Raw genomic sequence first — 25,207 nt, 5'->3', positions numbered from 1 at the left:
AGTTTGCATGTTCTCTTTGAGTGTACACATGGTTACTTAGTAATGTTTCACTTTAACACATTTGAATGATAGACATCATGTCTGTTTTCTGGGATGGAAAGGCCTTTTTTTCTCTCGTTGGGTTCCATTTACAATACAACACCGGGTAAAACAAAATCAGTGGTTGTTTTTAGCTCTTTCACTGATGTTGTTAAAAATAATATTTGTTTTATTAATTCTTTAATCAATAGGCGGAAACTCGTTGACACAAGAATAAACAGATCATGTGAGGAGAGAAACAAAAAGTCGTCATCATCACTTCATCTTGAATTGTCAGTCTGTTTTTTTTTTGATCATCCTTTGTATAAATTTTTGAACATAACAATATCCATCCATCCATTTTCCAATCCACTTGCTCCTTTTCAGGGACCATGTCAGTATGGCAATCAAATAAGATTTAATAAAAATAAAAAAAAACAGAAAAAAAAACTAACAATAGAAAATAATGTTCTGATAATTGCAAACTTTTAATATCAAACAAATTTGGTCACAGTTGGTCCCTCATGCCTACAGGAGGAAGGATTCAAACTTTAGTTTTTATCTAGTAAAGCGTTAAAAAGCACCACAAATTAGTGACTTATTAGTGAATCTCACTTTCATAAAGATTTAAACATGTCCGTATGTGACAACTCCAAGTTTTTTTTCCACTTACTGTAATATGACATGGGACAGGATCAACTCTTATATAACAGAGAAGTGTCTTCATTTTCACATGTAGATTCAGAGACTCAGAAAAACCACAGAAAAACAATCTTTTTTCGCTGTGCAGTTATTTTTACTTTTCCCAGCTGGAAGCAGGGCAGAAGAGAGAAGCAAGGAAAGACAGGGAAAGTAGTGTGAGTGTGTGTGAAAGGATGGAAGAGAAGAAGAGAAAGGTATTGGAGATGAAGACTATATGCTGATGGTAAATGGGTCACCCTGTTAGAAGGCTAGGGCGGACCTGTGAGGAGGAGGCTTGACAAAGAGCAGGCTGGCCATTTTAAATGCATGTGCTTCTTGTATAATTTACAATGCAGTGTAGGTTCAGAGGAAAATTTAAACACTAGTCTTATTGTGTGCACGCATTGGTGCAGTGCTTTACTACTTTATGTGTGCAAGTGTTGTATGTGGGTGTCTTTAAGGAGGCTTATGTGTTAACTTAGATTATTCGGTAACACTTTACTTGAGGTTTTATACATAAGGCTGACATTACGGTGTAATTATCTGTCATGAGCATGAATAAGGTGTCCTGAAGGCTGTCAATAAAGGTGCAGTCTGCGACTCTCAGATCCCTCTCTCCCCCTCCCTCCCCGCTGCTCTCTTGCCCTGCCTCCAAACTTTCCAAAGTCCCTCCCTCAGAGCAGCTAACAAGCTAGCATTAGTCTGACAGCAACATCATAGTAATATAACATGCTCTGTTAAAAGCATATTACTGCAGCGCTTCTCTCTCTCAATGTGCACATACCTCAGCAGCAGCAACAACTCAGTGTCACTTACAGCAGCCACACGGAGGCTGCTGCGCGCACATGAACACATGCACTACAGAGTGTAACAATCACAAATCAAACATAATGTAAATCAAGCAGCAGTAATTACCTTTCAAGCAGAAAAGTCATCAATTCCATCTTCTACTCCTCCAGACCATACACTGTAAAAAAGACAGCACTCTAGCTCCAGGAAAGGGGCGGGGCCTGTGAGCAACAGCTGTCAGACAGCCCATCAAACACAATCCTGGCTCTGATTGGTTCTTTTTGCTCGGTCGCGGTGCATTCTGGCAATTTGCCAAAGGCTGCAGGAGCAGCAGGGTGGACTCAATGAGCCTATTTTTTCACACAAACTACTAGTTTCATGTAAAGCTGATCTTACATACTGACAGCTTTAGTAAATATGACAAAAAGTTACTTTTATAAGAGTTGCAAAGTGCACCTTTAAGTGTGGTTTGCTAAATTATGACACTTTTGGAGCTATGTTGGCATTTAGGGTTAGGGATTAGGGTAACGAACATCACTTAATGACAGCCTTCATGACACCTTATTCATGCTAATAATGACAGCGTAATGTCAGCTTCATGCATAAAATCTCAAGTAAAGTGTTACCGATTATTATTTTGAGAGTGACAGTAGAAAAAGGCTTCAAGCTAGCCCAAGGGTGTCAAACTGATTTTAGTTCAGGGGCCAAATGCAAAGTTTGATCCTAAGTGGGCTGCGGATTTGAAGCGGGAGCCCCAAGTTTGTACGTAAAGCTGCTATCTGGAGTTTCTGAGAAACGTCTCGATGTCCCGTTTTAAACAGCCTCACTTCCTCCCACTGCCTCTCCCAATCTAACAGAAGCCACGCCTCTACTTTTCTGCACACGCATTGCAGAACATAACAAGGTTGCATCGGGTCACATTGATATAGGTCTATGGGTGAGATAAGAGCCAAAATCTTATTTACCTGTTTGCTGTTGTGATGCGCGACCTTGTTTCCGTGCACAATTCCGCATTCACTTTGATTGAGAGTCTCAAAAACAGGAAGTTGAAGCCTATTGGCTGGGTGCACTCGGCGAGTGCAGTGCCATGAGCACTAAGGTTGGGTTGGCAGGGCGTTGCAAATCGAGACCACCAATGTCAACACCAATGACAATTTCATATGTTTCTGCTGGCAAGTGTTAATTCAATTCAATTCAATTAAATTGAACTTTATTTGTATACCGCAATTTACAACAAAGTCATCTCAATTTGCTTATCAAAATATGAAATTCATAATAAAAAAGAAAAAACCCAACAAGATCCACATGAACAAACATTTAGCCATCTAACAAAATCAACATCGTAAAATACCATTAAAGAAACAAACAATTCTCATGACACTGCAGCACAGCCGTTGTTTGTGTTGGAAACACAGAAACACGGAGAAAATGACAACAACAACAACTCGGAACAGCCTCAGTGAGGCGCATCCACAAAACCAATCCTTCCTTTTGTACCATTCACTGTAGAAAATATAAACAATGTTCTGACCTTTCCTTTGCTGAAGGTCTGGTAACAAGTTTCTTTATCGCCTCTAGCGCTGTCATCCTGACTGTAGTGTTATCCGGCCCACTAGCTAGAGAACGTAGCAGTAGCAATTCACTAATGCACTGTGAACTTACTTATAGCATTTAGCATAGCACGGCTACGTCCAAAGGCACCGTAGAGAGCTGCCTTTTTACGTAAATGGTTGTCATCTTGGGGAACTGACTGTGCATGCGCAAACACATAAAAACACGCTATGGGAACAGAGGCAGAGCAGCAATGTGCTTTTGAGAAGGGGTGTGGCCTCCTCCTGCCTTTCAGCGGTTAGGAAATAGCGATGTTTAGCGATTCGGGCTATGAAAAGCACAAAATGCTGACACTTTCAAACTTAGAAGTACTGTAGGCTATTGGAAATTATTGAAAAATAAATAATTTATAATTATATATAAATTATAATTAAAACAAATAATCAAAATAACAATTCACCCTTGGATAGGCACTGCCTACCTTGCCTACCCTGACTGCACGTCACTGACATTAATGTATATGAATGACCACCGGGAGTAGACCATTGTATTTCAAAAGAATCATACATAAACATTGATTTCTCAGAAACTCCGATTATCAGCTTTAACACGACGTATGAATCATGCATAAATAATAATGACAATAATAAAAATAATGGCTTGGATTTATGTGACGCTTTTTTTGAGGAGACTCAAAGTGCATACAGAAACCATTATTCATTCACACCAGTCACTCACATCAGTCATATCAGTGGTGGTAAGCTACATTGTAGCCATACAATAGTGTATGTAAGGCACCAACAATATCCAAACAAATATCAGATATCAGACCCTGCAGGATTTTCTCTTTTAAATTTCAATTGATTTTGTGACCATTTTTTATTTAATTTGGAAAATTATATGAAATAATTTCAATTTCTTTGTACAATTTGAGATTTAAAATGACTGCAGTCATGTGAAAAAAGCATGGGAAAATTGCGATCCTCCAATTATTATGGAGTTTCATTGAATTTGTGGATTGAGATATCTGAGCTGAGACATCTAAACCTGAATTATTTTGTAAATTCGACAACATTTTATGTTTTTTCTGTCTTTTTAACAAATTAGATGGTCTAAAGGGCCAGATTTGGCCCCTGGGCCAATTCATTTGGGTGCTAACCATATCTTTCAGAGCTAAAACAACACATTTTTCCAACCCACAAAGCAGCATCTCATATGATATGACGAATTACCTTTTTTCTACTTCAAATCAATGTTAGACAATCTGGACTTCACCAGAGTTGATACAAAACAGCATCCACATAAATCTTATTTATGTTTCTTCTTGACGTATGGCTCTTGTAATAAAGTTCTTGTTGGTATTTCCTGTGGGGAAGGAAGTAACACATTGAAGCATTTTCTGCTTTGTGAGAATTAAGACCGCCGCTGTCATAAGCAAAAAATTAGCACCTCTGGAGCTATTGTTGAGTGTGCTGACCAACCAGAGGCTCACAAGGTTAATCATTGAAGCTAAGGGACAACACTTCTGAGTAAAGGCATGATCAGCACACTGCAAAGTCCCACCACGGAGCTTAAAATGTATATTGTGCTGTAAAACTGCTGCAATGTTTGGTTTTTCAATCTGCCTGGTAAGAGCAGTGAGAACAGTTGTCTTTTATTTGTTTGCGTACACAGAGATGATCTCTGAACAATCAGCTTTGTAACTCAACACACATTTAGGCCAACAAAAGGCTTCTATGAGCAGAAGCAGAACATTGTCGGAGGCTTCCTATGGCGCAGCCCGTTCCCAACACTAAAACTGTTGTCTGACCTTTTGTGGACAAAAGAACAACAGTGAGACGTATAAGCAGCTGGTCGCACTGCCCTGTTTGTTGGAAATAGTTTTTAGACAGCTGTCTTTATAGTCGTTACCATCCCACTGGGGTGATATCAACACAAAAACTAGGACTAAATATAGATACTTTGGTAACCAAACTTAATTTCAGAGTTTTGCATGTCAGCGGACAGCATTGCATCCTCACTGAATATGCTCCTCATGTCAAAAGAGTCAAAGTGCTCAAATTAATACCCGGACAATTGAGACGGTGTCCCAACTGGGGACTCCATTGTTCTACTGGGGGACTTCAACGCCCACGTGGGCTGCGACAGTGAGACCTGGACAGGGGTGATTGGGAAGAATGGCCTCCCCGATCTGAACCCGAGTGGTGTTTTGTTTTTGGACTTCTGTGCTAGTTACAGTTTGTCCATAACGAACACCATGTTGGAGCACAAGGGTGTCCATAAGTGCACGTGGTACCAGGATACACGTGGTGTATCACCTGATCTCCGGCTGCGTGTCTCGGACACTCGGGTGAAGAGAGGGGCTGAGCTGTCAACCGATCACCACCTGGTGGTGAGCTGGATCCGCTGGCAGGGGAGGAAGCCGGTCAGACCTGGCAGGCCCAAACGTGTGGTGAGGGTCTGTTGGGAACGTCTGGTGGATCCCTCTGTCAGTGGAGTCTTCAACTCCCAGATTCTGGCAAACCGTTCGCCGCCTCAGGAGGGGGAAGCAGTGCTTCACCAACACTGTTTACAGTGCAGGGGGGGAGCTGCTGACCTCAACTGGGGATGTTGTCGGGCGGTGGAAGGAGTACTTCGAGGGTCTCCTCAATCCCACTGCCACGTTTTCCGATGAGGAAGCAGAGGCTGGGGACTTGGAGGCAGACTCGCCCATCACCCGGGCTGAAGTCACCGAGGTGGTTGAAAAGCTCCTCGGGGGCAGGACACCGGGGGTGGATGAGAGTCGTCCTGAGTACCTTAAGTCTCTGGATGTTGTAGGACTGTCTTGGTTGACACGTCTCTGCAACATTGCGTGGCAGTTGGGGACAGTGCCTCTGGATTGGCAGACCGGGGTGGTGGTCCCTCTCTTTAAGAAGGGGGATCGGAGGGTGTGCTCCAACTACAGAGGGATCACACTCCTCAGCCTCCCCGGCAAGGTCTACTCCAGGGTGCTGGAGAGGAGGATCCGGCCGATAGTCGAACCTCGGATTCAGGAGGAACAATGCGGTTTTCGTCCTGGTCGCGGCACACTGGATCAGCTCTATACCCTTCATCGGGTGCTCGAGGGTTTGTGGGAGTTCGCCCAACCAGTCCACATGTGCTTTGTGGATCTGGAGAAGGCGTTCCACCGTGTCCCTCGTGGTGCCCTGTGGGGTGTGCTGCGGGAGTATGGGGTCCGGGGCCCTTTGCTAAGGGCTGCCCGTTCCCTGTATGACCGCAGCAGGAGCCTGGTTCGCATTGCCGGCAGTAAGTCAGACCTGTTCCCAGTTTATGTTGGTCTCCGCCAGGGCTGCCCTTTATCATCGGTTCTGTTCATTACTTTTATGGACAGAATTTCTAGGTGCAGCCAGGGACCGGAGGGGGTCCGATTTGGGAACCTCAGGATTTCATCCCTCCTGTTTGCAGATTATGTTGTTCTGTTGGCTTCCTCAAATCAGGACCTTCAGCGTGCACTGGGGCGGTTTGCAGCCAAGTGTGAAGCGGCCGGGATGAGGATCAGCACCTCCAAATCTGAGGCCATGATTCTCCACCGGAAAACGGTGGCTTCCCCTCTCTGGGTCGGTGGAGAGTCCTTGCCTCAAGTGGAGGAGTTCAAGTATCTCGGGGTCTTGTTCACGAGTGAGGGTAGGATGGAGCGTGAGATCGATAGACGGATCGGTGCGGCGTCAGCAGTGATGCGGTCGCTGTATCGGACTGTTGTGGTGAAGAGGGAGCTGAGTCGGGGGGCAAAGCTCTCAATTTACCGATCGATCTACGTTCCTACCCTCACCTATGGTCATGAGATTTGGGTAATGACCGAAAGGACAAGTTCGCGGATACAGGCGGCCGAAATGAGTTTCCTTCGCAGGGTGGCTGGGCGCACCCTTCGAGATAGGGTGAGAAGCTCAGTCACCCGGGAGGAGCTCGGAGTAGAGTCGCTGCTCCTTCACGTCGAAAGGAGCCAGCTGAGGTGGCTCGGGCATCTGTTTCGGATGCCTCCTGGTCGCCTCCCTAGGGAGGTGTTTCAGGCATGTCCTATTGGGAAGAGGCCTTGTGGAAGGCCCAGGACACGTTAGAGGGACTATGTCTCTGAGCTGGCCTGGTGTCGCCTCGGGGTCCCCCCAGAATGGCTGGAGGAGGTGTGCGTGGATCGGGAGGTCTGGGCATCTCTGCTGAGACTGCTGCCTCTGCGACCCGGCCCCGGATAAAGCGGAAGAAGATGGATGGATGGATGGATGGATAAATGCGCATTAAGCAACAAACTGTCGAAGTTTCTGTTCTAAACTGCATCAACATTAACAAGAATAAATATTCAAAGAAGTAGTAAACTGCTGAGAGAGAGGGAAACACACACACGCACACGCACACACACACACACACACACAAAACCTCCGGCCAGCTGTTCGTTAACAACAAGTGCGACAACACGTGGACCCACGGAATAGATAAGTTAACGTAACAGTTAAAAGAAGGAAAAAAGTTTTTTCTTCCCACTGTCGTTAAGTGCTTGTTCATGTGGATCTTGTTGGGTTCTTTATTTCTTACTATGAACTTTAAATTTTGTTCAGCGCTTTGAGATTACTTTGTTGTATCTTGCGCTATATAAATAAATTTGAATTGAAAAAAATTTCATTGAATTTGAAAGTTTAAAACCTGCCGTTGGGATTGAAGAGCTACTTTCATGCTCTGCTAGTGGGGGGAGGGGCTCTGCAGCCTCCGTCTCCAGCAACACGGAGCAGCCTGTGGCAGCCGCTCTGTTCATAAAGTGGATCGGCAAACGCAGCAGCGCGCATCGGCCGATGCCGATACACGTAAAACACACAAAAATCGATTAAATCGGCCGGCTGATGAATCGGTCGATCACTACTGGTAACCCCTAAATACATCAGCTGACACCTGCCTGTCCTGTGTCAACCTCCCTATTTAGTCCTGGCCCTGTTCTTCAGTTCTGTCCTTCTGCACCGGTGTCAGGCAGAAATCCTCCAGGACCAATCCATGACATGTTCTCCCTGTCAGTTATCTCTCCATTGGATTGCGTGGCCAAACTCTCTCTCAAGTAACCCCTGTAGTGCCATTGCGTACCCCTAGGGGTACATGTACCCTCATTTCAGAAACACTGATCTCAACCAATAATTCTAACTTAAACGTGTCCAGTTCACTGGATAAATATCCAATGAAAGAGTCAACACACACAACTGCCTCAATTTTCTATAATTTTTTAAAAATAATACTCCTTAAGTGTGATACACACAAAATTAGTGTTTTGAGATGTTTTTCTTTTGGTTTCCATCCCCTGCAAAGTCTGTTTAAGTTTATTGTAGTTGTAATTTTAAATTTTACTTTACCATGTCATGCTGTGAAACGGACACTAGATGGTGACACTGACCTGAAACGTCACTGGGTCTCTAAGCAATTCGCACCGAACGTGCCTCATAATCCAATTGAACGGTGAGAGAGTCACATGTGTCCAGCTTTGCTGTGTCTTTTCCACATTTACAGGTTAGTTTCTCACCTTTTAGGTGATTACAGGTGTTTATAACACAATATGGTACTCCAGTGATATGTAGCCTGTTAGCTAAAATGTGTAAGTGTGTGTAGAAATGTAAGTTTCATGCTACGTGACGAGGAGAGTAAACAAAATGGCGGTCAACATCGTAGTAATTGTATACTTTATAAGTCTATTTCTTTTGACTCCTGGTCATTTGTGGGTTGTTGCATTTGTACAATATTGTATTTGTGGGTTTATCTTTATGTGTGAATTCTGATGTGTGAGTGCAATACATTGTTTGGTCGTTTAAGCTAATGCTAATGTATGGATACAAATGTGCTCCATCTGCAGCCTTGGTTTAAGGCCTGTACTTAAACTGAGACTGGTGGTGTGGTTAGAGTTCATGGGTTTGGTGACAAGCCAGGAGTTAGTCATATTTCTGATTGTTAATAAGTTTTAAGTCAATAGTGCGTGAGTAAATCAATTACTGCATGTAAGGTTATTCTGTTATATTAACTAAATACTTAAAATATGTTTAGTTGTGACAAAATGTACACTCTTAAATAAGAGGTTAAAAACAAAGTGTTTAAACAAGAATATATACTGTACATGACTGGTGATACAGAGTTAGATGACATGATTGTGAAGGAATGTTTTTTTTTTAATTAGTATATTTTTGTGAAAATATGTAAAATGGACATTTTGTGTAAATGATAACAACTGTGATTATAATAGTGCTTCAATGCAGAGAGAAATAATAGGAATAATTCATAAATGCAGAAAAAGGTTTATTTGAGTGTGAAATAAAATATAATCCAATTGAATGGAGAAAGAGACACATGTGTCCGGCCGGTTGTAAATAAACTTGGTTTACAACATGCTTTAATTCCCAAAGGCTTTCCAATGTCAGCACATCACACCAATAATCAGCATGGCTGATAAAATTGAGAAAAAATTGGTATTTTTTCCCCGCCTTTGACTTTCAAAATCGAACCAAACCGATTTGAACCATTAATTTTAAAGACGCTTAAACCACTTGATCAACCGTTGCCATGGAGAGCCCGCCTTTTTCTTCTCCTGCTTTTGGAAGCTGAGATTCTCCTCCGCCTTCTGCTCCACGATCAGCTCTTTGATATTCAGATGCTCCTGAACCTTCTCCTCAAGCGACTCTAGCAGCTGTTTCTGCTGGAGTCGCTTCTTCTCTTTGATGCTCAGATACTTCTGAATTTCCTTCTCCAACTTCTGCTCCGCAAGCTGTAGCTTCTGGAAATTCTTCTGCCTTTTAGAGCCCAGATGCTCCTTAATCTTAAGCCCCAACATCTGCTCCTCCAGCTGCAGCTGCTGATGCTTCTGATGTTTTGAACTCAGATACTCCTGAAACTTCTGCTCAAAGTTCAGATTTAAATCTGCCTTCTGTTTTTGAAGCTCCTGCTCTTTTTGAAGCATCTCCTTCTCCACGTTCTCATGCTGGGCCATCAGTTGGCTTCTCCAGCCTAGTAGCTGTCGTTGGAAGATTTTGAGCTTGGTCGCCTTCCGCTCCAGATGTTCTTTGTTGTTCGTATGCTTTTTTAATTTTTGAGCCTCCTCCTCCAGTAACACCTGATTATTAACAAGGTCAGCGATTTGAGACTTCAGGTTGCAGTTTTCTTCAAGCAGAAACTTGACCCCTTCCAAAGCTTCGTCTAAGCCAATATTATCGTTCTCCTCTGGCTCAACTTTGTGTGTCAGCATATCAGGAGATGTAGGTGCCTGTGATTTACTCATGGTGAAATATCTGATAGGTTTGTCCCACTGGTTTTTGTCTCTGTGCTAAAGTGATCTGCAGCTGACTTTGATATAGCTAAGTTCTAAGTCTGAAATGAAAGGACTGGCCAAGAGGCTCCGCCCACTGAAATAAAAAAAAGAACTCTCCATCTCCATGGTGAGTTCCATAAACAACTTCCTGTCTTTAACACTGACCACAGTAAAAAAAAAAAAAAAAAAAGTTGTGTCAATATTTCCCAGTCAATTTGGTTTAACCAGGATAAAGTATTTACAACTATATCAAGAGTTGCCTACCTCTGGTGAACACAATCATCAAAAATAGAAACATTTTGACACAGAACAGTGTTTCCCAAATGTTATTGCGGGTAAACTTGACAACAACACACTTTTATAAATGTGCAATTTATGGTCATGTGTCAGTTCTTAGGTGAAAGTCAAGGTCGCTTCGAGTGTCAAATATTTGTCGAGATATGGACAATTTTGATTTTTTATCGTACAAGTTGGATGCTTACATTTATGAAAAGCTCATCTCAAGTGGAGTATTTTATTTATTGGGACCGAAGCTGTACGACCTACCAGTAAAAATATTGGTAGGGATCAAAGTTCATGACGTCACAAAAAAATAAAATAAAAAACTTTTTCCCTACAACTTGGCCACCGGTACTCTTGAACAACATTTCCTTTCAATGTGTGACGTTGACCTTCCTTCAAGGTCATGTTTAAGGTCAAGGTCAGTCTTCTGTTTTTCGTGCATTACTTTCAATTTAATTAGTAAAAGGAACAAACTTTTCAACAAATCCGTTTACAGGTTGTCATTTTTCCCAATTTTTTAAATTTTCAATTGCCAAATACGTATTCGCCTTGCAAATTCAGGTGTTGCCTAGTTTTAACATATATTTTTTTAAATTGGGTAACTTAATAAATGTTTAAGTGGATATCACAATATGAGACAGATAGAATTTTACATGACATTTATTTTTCAATGAAATTTTTTGGTTGTCCACTTTTGGAGATGTGTCCTAGAATGTTGTTTTAGCATTAAAGTGACAGGAAATCACAAATGTGCTTGTCTTCCAAGCATGTTTTGTATGTTTTGAATGTTAAGTATTTCAGTGATGGTAAATAATGAGTTTGATTTTAAAAAAAAAGTATTTATAGACATTTCTAAAAAAAGCATTTTTTTGTTCAAATTATTGCAGTTTCATTAAACCTGCTGCCAACTTTCTTTCTTTCTTTTTTTTTTTTTTTTTTTAATGTTCGTTTAATGAAAGTAATATCCCCAAACTCTAACTTGAAAACTACACCATTTTTAATTGAATAAATGTGAGAATTATTCCCTGCTTTGGTCAATGTTTTTTTTTTTTCAAGCATTAAAGGCCTTGAAAAACGAACCAATGAAAAATCCCTATTTCATACCCACGTTTGTGATTTAAATGCCAGGCACTGGAGCCTACCCCATAACACGGGGCCCGAGAAAGGTTGAGGTGTGAACATTGAAATCACACTATGAATAATATGAAAAAACATATTAAATATGATAGTATGTTGCTTTGCTACAATCAGGTTTGTAAGTAAAGAGTGTGAGAGGTATAATGTGGTATAGTTTTTGTGCAATTTCTAGGAATCTATCGCCTCACTAACATTAACTTTGATATTTTACTTTTTACCGTGGTTTTTGTCTGGTGAAACACGGAAGGGTAGTCATTTCAACCTCCTGCACTTCAGTCACGTCATTTTTATTTCCGAGAATAGCTAAGCCGTTGTTGTTTGTAGACTTATGCTGCAAGAGCATGGCAATTCCTTCCTTTGCTTCTCCACAGTATTATTCACCATTTCCTGACTTTTACACAAACCTAATAAATAAAGATGTATGCATTGCTTACCCATTGAGGGCTCAGATTTTAAATTAAATCACTTAGACTTGTGTTTAACATGGTACACATTGATGGTGTGAATTTGCTTTATGCTAGTTTAACATATGTTATCAGAAACAAAATATGGCCTTGGGCATCTGTGCTGATAAAATGTGTCATGAAGTGTTGGAAGAACCAGATGCAGCGAAGCAGGAGGCAGGAATAGATGCAAACACAAAAGCACAAAAAAAAGGCACAAAAAAACCCAAACCTAAAAAGCTATCACACCCACTGACTGACATACTGAAAAAGGAGAATACAGACAATGATTCCATAACCACTCTGTGTATACACTCCTTTAAATAGTGAGTGAAGGTCATTAGGAGATTAGGAACACTTGAGTGGAAACAGAAAGGAGCTTAATCACTTTCTCACACACGTAAACTGACAAGACAGGGTGGCAGGACACACTGAGGAGAACCTAAACCCACAAGATAGACAAAACTGTTATCAAGAAGGAATTAACAAGAGTAGAACAAAAACCTGATTAACAGATCAAACGGGGCTCTGGAATAGAGCATCACCAGGGCTTGAACCCATTTTATTTTTTACTGAGACAAAAAAACATCCCACACCACCTCAAGCAGCGACAAAATGCGATTTTTTTTAGAAAATTTAACAGGGTGTAAAATTTTTCAATGTCACATAAAAGTCTCATGTCATGCTATTTTTCACCCATCTCCATTTGTTCTAAGAATGACAAAAAACATAGTATTTGAGGTTTATTTTCCTCAAACTCGCCTGTTTTCAAGAGTTCTAGCCTCTGAAAAGTCACTTTCTGAGCAACTCTACAAAAACAGGCTGATTTGGGACCTACTTATGCATATTCATGAGTGGGCGTGTCTATAGACGGGACAATGACTTCCTCCACCCCGTACGGTGAAGTAGGGCCAGAGGACGGACCGCCCTCCTCCCACCCAGCTCATGCTGCTTTATAAACATGAGACAGAGCGTGGGGGCGAGGCGTTTGTCGGTACATACATAGACTGTAGAAAATACATACATAGCACTGCACGAAGGACACTGAAATGCTCATCTTTGTGGGCATGTCTGTTTATATGTCAATCACGGAAGAGCGCTTTCTGGAGGCGTGGCTCAAATTCGTCATCAAAGTGCATCATCAAATTGGAGCGAGGTGTTTGGGCTCGCCCTGCAGTAAGAAAGGAGCAAATCACCCTCTAACTAACAATTGAGTTAATCAATGAAAAAAACACTTTGATGTTAAAAGCTCAGAAAAGTTGATTTAGTGTAACATGGGCCCTTTAAACTTTAAGGAAGCGAGAGATGGCTTGTGTGTCTGTCAAAGGAGGTAATATTTTTACCACTGTTTGTGTGTCTGTCTGTCTGTTAGTTTTACCTCAAAAGTACTAAATGGCTTTTGACAAAATCAAAAATAGACCTTATGCCATAGAAGATTCCATTAAAGTTTGGAGGGAATCTAGATCAATATGCTGAATCTGGATCAGTTTCAAAAATAGAAAAATTGCTATCTCTCTTCATTGGTAAAATAAAATAAAAAAAACATATCTCAGTTCGTAATAGACCGATCTTTATGAAATTTGACTCAGTTATGTTGGGTTTGGATCCTCAATTCCTGGATTGGATCCAGATTTGGGCATTTTGTCACGATTTAAAAAATAAAAATAAATAAATGGGGGTGACATATATTTGGACCTACTGTAATGTTATTAATGAGGATAGAAAGTGTGGTGGCAAAATTGATTAATTATGTATACTCATATATTTGCTTTTTGATCTCATTCAACTTAATACCCCAATTTGTAACTTTCCACTCCTGTCTGATGTCTTTTCCTCTTCCTGTAAAGTCAGTGGACCCATACTCCCATGATACAGCTTCTCTAAAGGAATGTCAGTTGGCCTCAGTTTAATCTCCAAGGCCAGAGCACGTCCAAACCCACCCCGACATCGGAGGTGTCACCTCCGGCAGACTGACCTTCCCCCCCTGGTCTCTTCTTTGTTGTCTGTGGAAGGGGGGAGGTGGGACAGTGGGGTATAAATGTGTGTAAAAGGAACTTTTGGTTCCTTCTTCGCGTCTCTCCTCTGGCCAGAGGAGACCACTTCTTTGTCTATCCCGCTTTGTACCTTTTTATTTAGTTTAGATTAAATCATTTTTTATTACTTCATCATCTCTCCTGTCTGGTCTTCATCATTTATCACCACAGAGTGTGCTTTCAAGTCAAAGACGAGGTAACCGTAAATTTCACCGTATCAAAAGTTATTCCAAGATTTTGAATCATCATCGAACCATGATCTGGATCAGTGATCCAAATAACTGAATATCTGACAGAGAGGATATTTGGCGGAGGTTTGCGCTCTCCAAGTCCTTTTAATGAGTGAGTCGACAGTGTCAGACTGGACTCGAAAACTATTCTGTGTCAACAAACTGCTTATTACTTGTTAATGTCTGTGTTTTTCTGAATCCAATTCTCCAACAAAAATAACAGTATTTCTGCATCAACTATGAAATAGTGTTATTGTGATTGACTGGCGTTCTTTACAGGCTGACTTTGTTCTGGGAATAATCTGAATCAATCAGTATGAGCTAATATTTTTGTGTCCCTTTAGGAAACCAATGAGCTGGTGGCCATTAAGAAGTTCAAAGACAGTGAAGGTGAGTGGAGAGGAGAGGAAAGGACACGAGAAAAATGTGGGAAGACCAGATTAGCATTTATCTTCATTACTCTGATTTCTCCACAGAAAATGAGGAAGTCAAAGAGACGACGCTCCGGGAGCTGAAAATGCTGCGGACACTGAAGCAGGACAATATTGTGGAGCTGAAAGAGGCTTTTCGCAGGAGGGGAAAACTATATCTGGTCTTTGAATATGTGGAAAGGGTGAGCCTCATTACTTTATTCTCACTGTGTCAATGCACATTCATGTTTTGTGCTTCTATACTCTGCTGTCTAAGGATCATAATCTTTCCGGATGTTCAGATTTTATAGTCAGGCATGAAAAAAAATATCCCCATGGCAACAAATGATTTTTGCTGCCTGTGAGTAATGGCATTCCCCACTGTGTTGCCAGGGTTGCCAGTCAATTGTTTATTTTGTGACAGGTTTTATTTTCAAACTGTGCTTCAGTCATTTATCGCAGGATCCTGTTGTCTCTGTTGATTTTTTTTTTTTCCAAACAGGCTAAAAATTAAAGACCTTCATCTGTTACAGAATATGCTGGAGCTGTTGGAAGAACTGCCAAACGGTGCACCACCTGATAAAGTCCGCAGTTACATTTATCAGCTCATCAAAGCCATCAACTGGTGTCACAAGAACGAGATAGTGCACAGAGGTGAGTTTCCACCCACGCCAAGTGTAAATGATCGTGTGTGCTGAGCTTCTCAGGCATCCTGCTAATGGAAGGAGTTGTTCTGATGGTTCACATCTCACCTGTAGAGATGTCTTCACTACTTTGATTAAAGCTAGTAAACTCTGACCTTTTCTTCAGTCTACATTCCCTGTACATGCATGTAAATGCTGCGTAAACATGGACCGAGATAAATGGACTGATCAAGGGGCTAAGGATTGTCCTTTTCTTGTGTTTTGAAGTTTTCATAATTGATTCAGGACACTTTGATATCACACGGCCTGAACAGCAAAATGTTGCAGAGCATGCAAAAACCTTGAATGAAATTGCGTAAAGGTGCTGTCTGCAATCTTCAAATTTCAAATTTATTTATTTAGAGGATAAGCCCCTTGAGATGAATCATCTCATTTTCAAGGGGGTCCTCAATATTGCAACAAATGGCAGATACAGCAAAAAAGACAATAAATAATTCCAAAATACATAAGGAAAAACAACAAAACACAATATACACACACACTTAACTGCAGTTCATCATATTATATTTATATATTACATATATTTATATATTACATATATTTATATATATATATATATATCTATACAACATATACATACATACACAACCTATGATCAAAAACACTGACATGAGTTCTGGAAATGGTGTACAAGAGCATTTTTAAACAGAGACAGAGAAGATAAAGAGCGGATTTCTCGTGGGAGTATGTTCCAATCAAGCGGAGCTTTATATTTAAATCAGTGTTTTCCAACAGCTTTTTGACTCTGGGGACTATAAGGTAGGATTTATTTAAGTGACGTAAACTGTAAGAGGATCGGAGAGGAATCAAATATCAAATATTCTCAGGAAAACTGAGATTAATACATTTGAATATAAATATTAACCAGTGAAGCTGTTGTCTGGATGCCAGAGTGAGCCATGACAGTTGCTCATACATCTGGCAGTGGTAAGTTCTAAAAGGACAGCGGAGGATAAACCTGCAGAGGCTGTTGTAGGTGACATTAAGTGGTTGGATGATAGGAAGTATCAACTGTGAAATTATCCATTTTCTAACTGAGAAACTGAAGCAGTTAACAAATTGATAAAGTAGTTTTAATCAATATGAAATTTTATTTGTGATAGTTTGTATATGAGTTTTAAAAGAGAGTGAAGAGTCAAGCCATAAACCGAGATATTTGAATTGATCAACAACTGGGACGGGTGATATATCAGAAAAAGTGAGTTTGATCACATTTTCAGAAACAGGACGGACTTGCTTCTGAAACAACATAAAATTTGATTTTGATTTGTTTAGTAACATTTGTTAGATTCTAGCCATACCTGAAATGAATTGAAGTCAAGCTGAATTGAGTGCCGGATGTCAGTGATATTGGATTTAGAAGAATAAAGCACAGTGTCATCAGCGTAGAGTTGGATATAACAGTCCTTACATGCAAGGGGAAGGTCATTAATAAATATTGAAAATAAGAGCGGACCCAGGGAGGAACCTTGCGGCACACCCCTTTCTATATAAGAAAATTCAGATTAGCTACCTTTTTAAAAGACGCACTGCTACCGATGATGAAGATCAAAATTGAACCAGAGAAGCGAGGACATATCTAGGCCTATAGAATGAAGGTTGTCTAAAAGCAATCATGATCAAGCTAGCAAGATTTGAGCTAGCTAGTTCCACCCCTTCCTCCCCCTCCTGTTTGCTTCATCCAAAGCCACACCCTCACAAGCTTAAACCCGCATAGAACCTGCAGGGGAGACGTGAGCCGACCCAACTATATCAGCACATTTTGGAATGTGCAAAAAGGGAGGGGGAAGGACAGAGGGGTGAGTGGGCAGGACGAGACATGAAGGCATCTGATTGGTTCTTTCCATTCAGACCGAATGGCAGGTATCGGTCAATTTTTACACAATTCCAACTGCTACAGAAGATACAATATTTGTGGAAATGATGAATTATTTCTCCTTAGACTTACAGTTGTCAGCCTGATTCACATTTGCATTTGCACCATCGATAGTGAATCTGCCAGGCAAGCTTTTAGTATTTTGCTGAAGAAAATGTCAGCGTCATTATCTTTCAAAATAACACTTCAGTGAATAAACAGGAATTGTCAAAATTTTACTTCTTGAAATGGATTTTCCAAGGGTATTCACAAGGGTCTGCTGGTGCTTATCCCAATTGTTATTGGTCACTAGGCGGGGGTACAATGTGGACAGGGTGCCAGTCCATTGCAGGGTTCTTCTAATTGTTACTTTAATTAATAGTTTTTTTTAAAGAGCCTTGTTACTTCTGCTCAAAGCTCCAATTCACAAAACCACGACTGTTTTTTAGACTTTTACATGTTCCCCGAAGGGTTCAAGAACAGCATCAAAAATAAAATGAGTTTTACATTTAGGCATTTTGGTGAAATTACATTGATGATTCTTTTCCTTCCTTTTTATGAATACACAATGTATTGGCTACTCTCAGAATGGAAGAACCATTTCATCCAGGGTAATAAAAAGTATTTCTGAGCAGGATGGTAGACTCCACCATTAAATATTACATTGTGTTGTAGGTATTTACTATTACACTGCAGCTTTTCAGTGGGATAAAATTATCCTGCACATTTTTCATGCTCTTTATCTTTTAAATTCTAAAGTAGCTCATTGTCAGGCCTACTGCAGAGCTTTATGATGACCTGCTCTACAGATTCAGGTGTTAGTAACGTCCAAAATTTGCAGAAAGGCCTCTCACTTGGAAACGCTTGTTATATGTGTAATAAATATAGGTGTATTAGAAGTGTCATCTGCCTCTACATCAAGCCAGCTTTTGTCACGGTCTGCTGCTGATTGCTGTCTGCTGTTTTGGGAGAAGCAACACATTTGGAAGGTTATGTGTTTTCAGAAACATTAGGCTGCAGTTTGCATGTTCTTCAAGATCATTGGTGGGTTTTTGCTACTTATGCCAGATATGGTCCAAACCTGTGTGAAATGGTGCAGGTTCTATGGCTGCCTGAGGAAAAAAACAGTCCAACTAAGGCTAAAAATAGATTTTTTTCTCTGCTTGTTAATGATACTGTGTGTCGTAGTGGTGATAATGAATGAGCCTGGCATTATAAGGAATTCTATAAATAGTTCCATGCAGTATAGGTGCATTAGACAAACTATTTTTAATGTGTCAACTTGTAGGCTGCTGTCACACATAGTTAATAAAAGATTGAATGTTGACCTTTAATGTGTGTCTCTACAGCCATGTTAAATGCTAGTCTGTTCCACCAAGATCTAACCTTGTTTAATATCTTGGGAAATGAAGTGATTTTTCTATTTTGAAACCGGTATCAAAAACATAAAAAAGTTGTATTTATAGGCTTCAGGGTCTGAAGTTTAGCACTTGTTTTGAATCACCTTCACACCTCAGATGTAGCAACAAGTTTACCCAAATAGAAAAATGATTTATCTCATCTAAATGTATCTAGAGAGAACAACAGCAGTGTTGGTGAGTTTAGAACTTTTCCAGAAACTTACATTAAAGACCCTGAGATTGTGTTTTTATGTTCACTGTGTTTAACATTATTAACATTATAAAGGTAATTAAGTTGTATTTGTAATTACATTATGACTGATTTTCTTTGGCAGACATCAAGCCGGAAAACCTGCTCATCAGCTCAGAGGATATTCTCAAACTTTGTGACTTTGGTGAGTTGTTGGTCTTACTGTGTTCTCACCAAATCCCATATAGTATTTACCTAATAATCACAAGCACCAAAACAACACCATCAATTTGAATAACTTTCTTGTGTTGGCGTTGAATGTCGATTTTGCTAATGTGATTTGATCCTTATGATCAATTTGTTCTCGGCCAATTTATCCATCTCCAATCGCTGCTATCAGCAAGTTTGTGCTTTCTTTTCAGCTTAGAAGGAAGCAACATAGTAATGCACAGAAATCGGGCGTCTTTTTAGTCTTACACTTTGCCAACTTGAAGAAGGGTAAATTCAAATAGGTTGTGACTTGATTTGCTGCCAGTTTTTAGCCAGGCTTGGTCTTTACAGAGGGTAATGTTTGGACTTTACCTGACAGGATCACATGCACTGTTGCACACTGATCTCTTTGTAGTTATTTGTGCGTTTACCAAGACCTCAAATGTCCTGATCAACTGTATTCCTTCAGCCAATCTGTCCAGTTGGCATGGATTAGCTCCAACACAGTAGGAGGAAGGTAATATTTTAGATGAATTGGGCATACAGGACTTGGATTTACACTTCTCGTTTCCCCGGTGTACATCCTATATTTGGATGAGTGTTCACAAAACCACAAAGCCAATTAGCTTTGCACTATTGGCTCATGCTGCCCTACTGAGTCAGCTGGGGTGAGAATTTTTATTCACTGTCAGAGCTGGCATGCAGTTTATTGTGACTTCTCCTGCTTAAAATGGACTCTGTGCACCAGCTATCTAAGTATCTTTCACAGACCGCCTGTGCTGACAAAAGTATGGTACTTAAGGTCTTAATCACATGAAAAGACCATCATGTTGCTACCAGAGCTATACGAATGATTTGAAAATCCACTGAGCTTTTTCTTGTTGGCTAAATATCCCAGTTTGACTGTTATTTGTGTGGCTCCACCTCAGGTTTTGCTCGGAACCTGTCGGAAGGGACAGATGCCAACTACACTGAGTATGTGGCCACACGTTGGTACCGCTCGCCTGAGTTGCTGCTGGGGTAAGTCGTGTTTGTCGAGAAAAAGCAGAAAACGAGACGAGAGTTATTGTTGGTTGGTTTTACTTTATTTAACAAATCAGTTGTGCTCAAGTCTAGTTTGAAGGAGCCCTTATCCAACATGTGTCAGATGTCGCCCTGTTCCAACACACTGCCACCATTCGATTCGATTCGATTATATTTCACCTACTAAGCCATTCTGATGCTTTGACAGTTTTATTGTTTGATTGTTTAATCTACCGTAAATTATTTTTAACAAAAGCAAAAAGAGTGCCTCTCCATCGGGGATTGGAGAGGCACCCCCTTGGTGCCCTCGGCAACTGTGGGCATGGTCGCTGTCCCTGGGGGCGCTGCTCTCGGTGCTGCTTCTGTTCCGGGTCCTTCTGCCCTTAGGGTCCGTTCCCTGCTGGCTCTGGGCCTGCCGGCGGGCGCCCGCTGGCTGCCCGTTTGGCACGGCTCTGGCCGTCTGCTGGGCGTGGGCATTGACTCCTCGGCTGAGGTCTCAGGCGGGGGGCTCTCTGGGCCATCCCCTCGGGGGTTGGGTGCTTAAGTGTGGGTGGGTGGGTGGGGGGGGGGATGCTGGCGGGGGGCCTTGGAGTTGGGGGTTGGGGTCAGTGGCGGGATGCGCTGGGTGCTCGGCTGCTTGGGGCTTCTTCGGATGTGTGTGTGGTGGGCGGTGGCTGCCTCTCGGCCTGGGATCTTGGGGGCATCTGGGGGGTTGCTCGGCCGTGGGGGGGTGGGCTGGGGCTCCCTGGCCCCCACTCTTTCTGCTGGCCTGGCTGCATCTGCGGGCCCGTGGCAGTTCCTGGGTTTGCGGTAACAGTTTTTGTACATAGACTGGTATACGATGCACTGGCACGTCTTGGGATGTGGGATAAAACTCATACTGGGCTTAACTTTAGACACGTTAATCAAAAATACCTTTAGGTACTACCACTCACTCATTCCACCTGTCCACAGCCACCACCATTATAGCTAAGCTTCACACTTGTCACTATACTGGCTTGATTACACAACATAACAAGCACAATATATTCTACAACTTCACATCTCACCCTCACTGTATAACAATCTATTCTTCCCCACCCTTTTTATTTCCTATCTTGAGTCTCTCCTCCCTGCTCCCTTTCCCCTCACCCTCCCCCTCCACTTAGGTGTAACACTGCTCTCCCTTATTATATCCTCCCTATAATAAAAGATTTCTTACCCTACCTTAGGGAGGGCTGGTGATGGTCACAATTAAGCAATAAAATAAATCAATTTATTTTATTGCAATAAAACATGCGTTGCTGTCTCATAATGATTGCACTTCTTGTAGTGTTGAGCTTTGACAGCATGTGCAGACAAGGGGAAAAAAAACAAAAGCAAAAAGACTTGTGCTGTGTTTCACTGACAATGTTGATTGATGATTTGAGTTTCTATCAATTTGATTGTATCGTTCCTTATCCAATTGATAGATCGATTCAGATCGAAGGATTGATTACACCCCTAGTTATATACTAACAAATTAATCAAGGCCACTATTATGATTTATTCACAGTCGAATAACGTCATGACACCTCGTAAAAATGTCCATCAGCTAAATGAGTTGAAATTCAGCAAGAATGTGAATGGAATATATAATTACATGTAATATGTGTGGAAATGATAAATTACTTCTCCTTAGACTTATAGTTTTCACCATATTTATGCATTTTCATTCAGCCTGATTCATGATATGCATTTTGTACCAACGATAATTAATCTGCCAGGCAAGCTCTTAGTCTTTTGTTGGGGAAAATGTCGGCTTGATTTTTTTTAAAGGGGGAGTTGGGTGCGCTGGTGTGGTGGGGGGTGGATGTTGGCAGGGGGGCCTTGGGGTTGGTGGTGGGGTGCGCTGGGTCCTCGGCTCCTTGGGGCTTTCTCGGATGCTTTCTTAGATAGTTATCTTCCTTCTGCACAACTTTGCCAATATTTCCCAGATACAAGATGGGGAATGTCTTGGTGATCTTATATCCAAGCACCTCATTAATCACAAGGCTATATTAACCTATTTTTTAATGAGCAAAACATACTTTGAACAATAAACCTGAAGCCAGTTTAGCTGTTGCTTTCTGTTGCCTGTGTTGCTGTTGCTGCATTAAATGTTTGTTCCAGCTAGGAGACAGCTGATCGTCATGGAGCCTATGCTGTAGCCTGATTTAGTAAAAGGCCCTGGAACATTTATTGAGACAGCGTTTGAATGTCGCCCACTCAAAAATCCGCTCCTTCCAACACCACTGCTCCTCTCCTTTGCTTCTCTGCTGCCACACTGTTCAACCACTCCTTCAGCTTCTTCATTAATCTATTTCATCAGAAAGTTTGAAACTGATTTGACTTTTTTTTTTAACCACCCCACTGCCATAAACACTATGATCTCTGTTCTTGTAATCATCTCCTTTTTCGTTTGAGTTGTTATGCTCTGCATCCCACACATTTTCACTCTCAGCACTATCATTATCTCCATACCTTCAAATTAATGAGGTTTGAGTTTGCTGTCATTGTCGTCTCTGTTTCTTTCTCCCACAGGGCTCCCTATGGGAAAGCGGTTGACATGTGGTCGGTCGGGTGTATCCTCGGGGAACTGAGCGACGGGCAGCCATTGTTTCCCGGGGAAAGCGAAATTGATCAGGTCAGTCCAGAATATTTTGAAAGACAGGTAGATGAAGAAGAGAAAAACATGTTATGTATATAGTTAAATAAATTTCACCCACGATCAAAAACGAGAACCGAGAAAATTGACAGGGGTTTCTTACACCAATGTTCTCTTTTGCTGATACAGTTCTGTTAAATGTCAAATGTCAGTATATCACCTCCCAAAAAATCACTCGAATGCAATGAATCATTAAACATAAATATTCAGTTATATCTTCTGCCCCAAGACACAATAACTGCTTATTTAATGTACCCACGGCTGTAATAGGGAATTCATTGGAATAAAGAGCATTGCTTCAGGGCCATTTCACCTACTCACGACAATATATTATCAGCACAAAGGGATAAAGAAAGCATTTTTTGTACTTCATTATTATTATTACTAATATCTTATTGTGGCCAACATATCTTGATGTCACTTGTATTCATTATGTTTCCCTCCACTTGCCTAATTATTTGTGTATGCATTTATAAAAATGAGATTCATAAAAACACTGATTATACTCATGCAGGGCCCTTGAATGACAATTACAAGCATTCAAGCTTGGTTGTCATGCACATGTTGTGCAGATCCCCTGAATAAATTACCGTGATTCAAGGTCTTTTGCCTCCAAATATACACCAAAAAAAAAAAATTATGTTAACCATTCGATCAATTCACAAGATTAAGCTCAAAAGCAGCGTAATTACTTAATTTCTTCCCAAAATTAACTGTGTTTAATCATGTAAAGATCCTTTTCACTGGTGTAAATGTTTAATTTCCTGATATAGCATTGTTTAATAGATTAATTTTTCTCTTAAGCTGTTCACCATTCAGAAAGTTTTGGGGCCTCTTCCTGCCGAACAGATGAAACTCTTTTACAACAACCCGCGTTTTCATGGGATCAGGGTAGGAATCATGTTATTTGCCATTTCTCCTCCTCTTCCCTTCTCTCCTTCTCTCTCACCTCCTTCGGCCTCTATTTCACTCTCTTCTTCGTGGCCGTGTTCCCAGCACCATGACTGAGTGGATAGCAGTGACTCATGAGATAGGTGGTTGGTGTTCAGTTTAGCAGCATGAGAAAATGTCCCAGAAGGCCTAGCAACACTGTGTGTGTGTGTGTGTGTGTGTGTGTGTGTGTGTGTGTGTGTGTGTGTGTGCGTGTGCGTGTGCGTGTGTGTGCGTGTGCGTGTCAGTTTATTTTGTGTGATCCTGTGAAAGATTCCTGTGTGTTTTGAACCACAAACCTCTTCTCTAAACATCTACTATCCTGTAAAACCTGATAGTAAACACCGGTGCATAGAAAGGTTCAGGTTGGGTACAATTGATTTTTTTTTTACGTGTTTGTCAGTTTCCCTCAGTTACTCATCCTCAGACTTTGGAAAGACGATACCAAGGCATCCTGAGCGGATTGATGTTAGATTTGATGAAGGTAAAACACAGAACGAGTTGCATTTACATTCATATTTTGACACCAATCTGCTATAACATTATGATCATAGCCTTAATCCGTTGCAGGCGTTACATTCAGCTTTAAATCACAAGCATCTAAAATTCTTGTTTCCAATTTACACTGGGAGCATTACAGACTAGACAAAGCTGCTTATCTAAATCCCCTACATGCATTAATGTATTGTGACTTTTAAAAGATATTCAGCAGCACAAACATTTAAAAAGAATTGCTGTTTTAAACATGCCCTCTTCCACTTTTACCAACCCCAGGTTCTTACACATGTGCAGCTTCCTGTTTCTATCACATCACCTTTCAGGACAAATAGTTCATCTTGCTCCAGATATGTACCATCAACAAACAGATGACTTATCTCAACTGTCATTGTTATTGAGACTCAAGCTACTAGAGTACATCCAAACTCATGTTTGCACAACCTTCCACCAGAATCTATTGCTGCTAAACCCGACGGAGCGATACCTAACAGAGCAAAGTCTGAACCATCCAGCCTTCCAGCCTCTGAGGCAGGTGGAGAGGGAGCGGCCTCCTCCTGCATCCCCCAACCCGCCCCGCTCCTCTAAGAGGAAAACTCACCATCACGGGGAGAACACGGTTCCTACAAGGTTAGACTCCTCTGTTATTGCTTTCGTTTTCAGCCTCCACGTGCTTGCGTTGTGCATTGATCAATGGCATTGGGGGTTTAGCAGCTCAGCAGAGAGTTACAGCAGTAGCTCTGTTTTACAAATAGAGTTGATAAGGAGTATGGGGTAACACTTTACTTGAAGTTTTATTCATAAGGCTGGCATTATCTGTATGAATAAGGTGTCATGAAGGCTGGTATTAAGTGTCGTTCG

The 25,207-nt window shown here is 41.2% G+C and overlaps 1 protein-coding gene across 5 annotated transcripts in view; it reads left to right on the top strand.

Moving 5' to 3' along the window:
- cdkl5 (cyclin dependent kinase like 5) overlaps window positions 1-25,207 on the top strand; it is a 59,763-nt gene that overhangs the window by 17,164 nt on the left and 17,392 nt on the right. For all 5 annotated transcript variants that reach the window (XM_028443029.1, XM_028443031.1, XM_028443032.1 and 2 more), the window contains exons 4-12: window positions 14,809-14,854; window positions 14,941-15,077; window positions 15,408-15,528; window positions 19,169-19,228; window positions 20,163-20,253; window positions 22,798-22,900; window positions 23,726-23,812; window positions 24,255-24,335; window positions 24,801-24,976. In XM_028443029.1, the coding sequence (XP_028298830.1) occupies window positions 14,809-14,854; window positions 14,941-15,077; window positions 15,408-15,528; window positions 19,169-19,228; window positions 20,163-20,253; window positions 22,798-22,900; window positions 23,726-23,812; window positions 24,255-24,335; window positions 24,801-24,976 (902 nt within the window). The remainder of the gene's footprint in view (window positions 1-14,808; window positions 14,855-14,940; window positions 15,078-15,407; window positions 15,529-19,168; window positions 19,229-20,162; window positions 20,254-22,797; window positions 22,901-23,725; window positions 23,813-24,254; window positions 24,336-24,800; window positions 24,977-25,207) is intronic.

Source organism: Gouania willdenowi, chromosome 3, assembly GCF_900634775.1.
Source record: "Gouania willdenowi chromosome 3, fGouWil2.1, whole genome shotgun sequence".
In the NCBI taxonomy this organism is placed as follows: domain Eukaryota; kingdom Metazoa; phylum Chordata; class Actinopteri; order Blenniiformes; family Gobiesocidae; genus Gouania; species Gouania willdenowi.
This window is presented reverse-complemented; position numbering and strand designations above follow the sequence as displayed.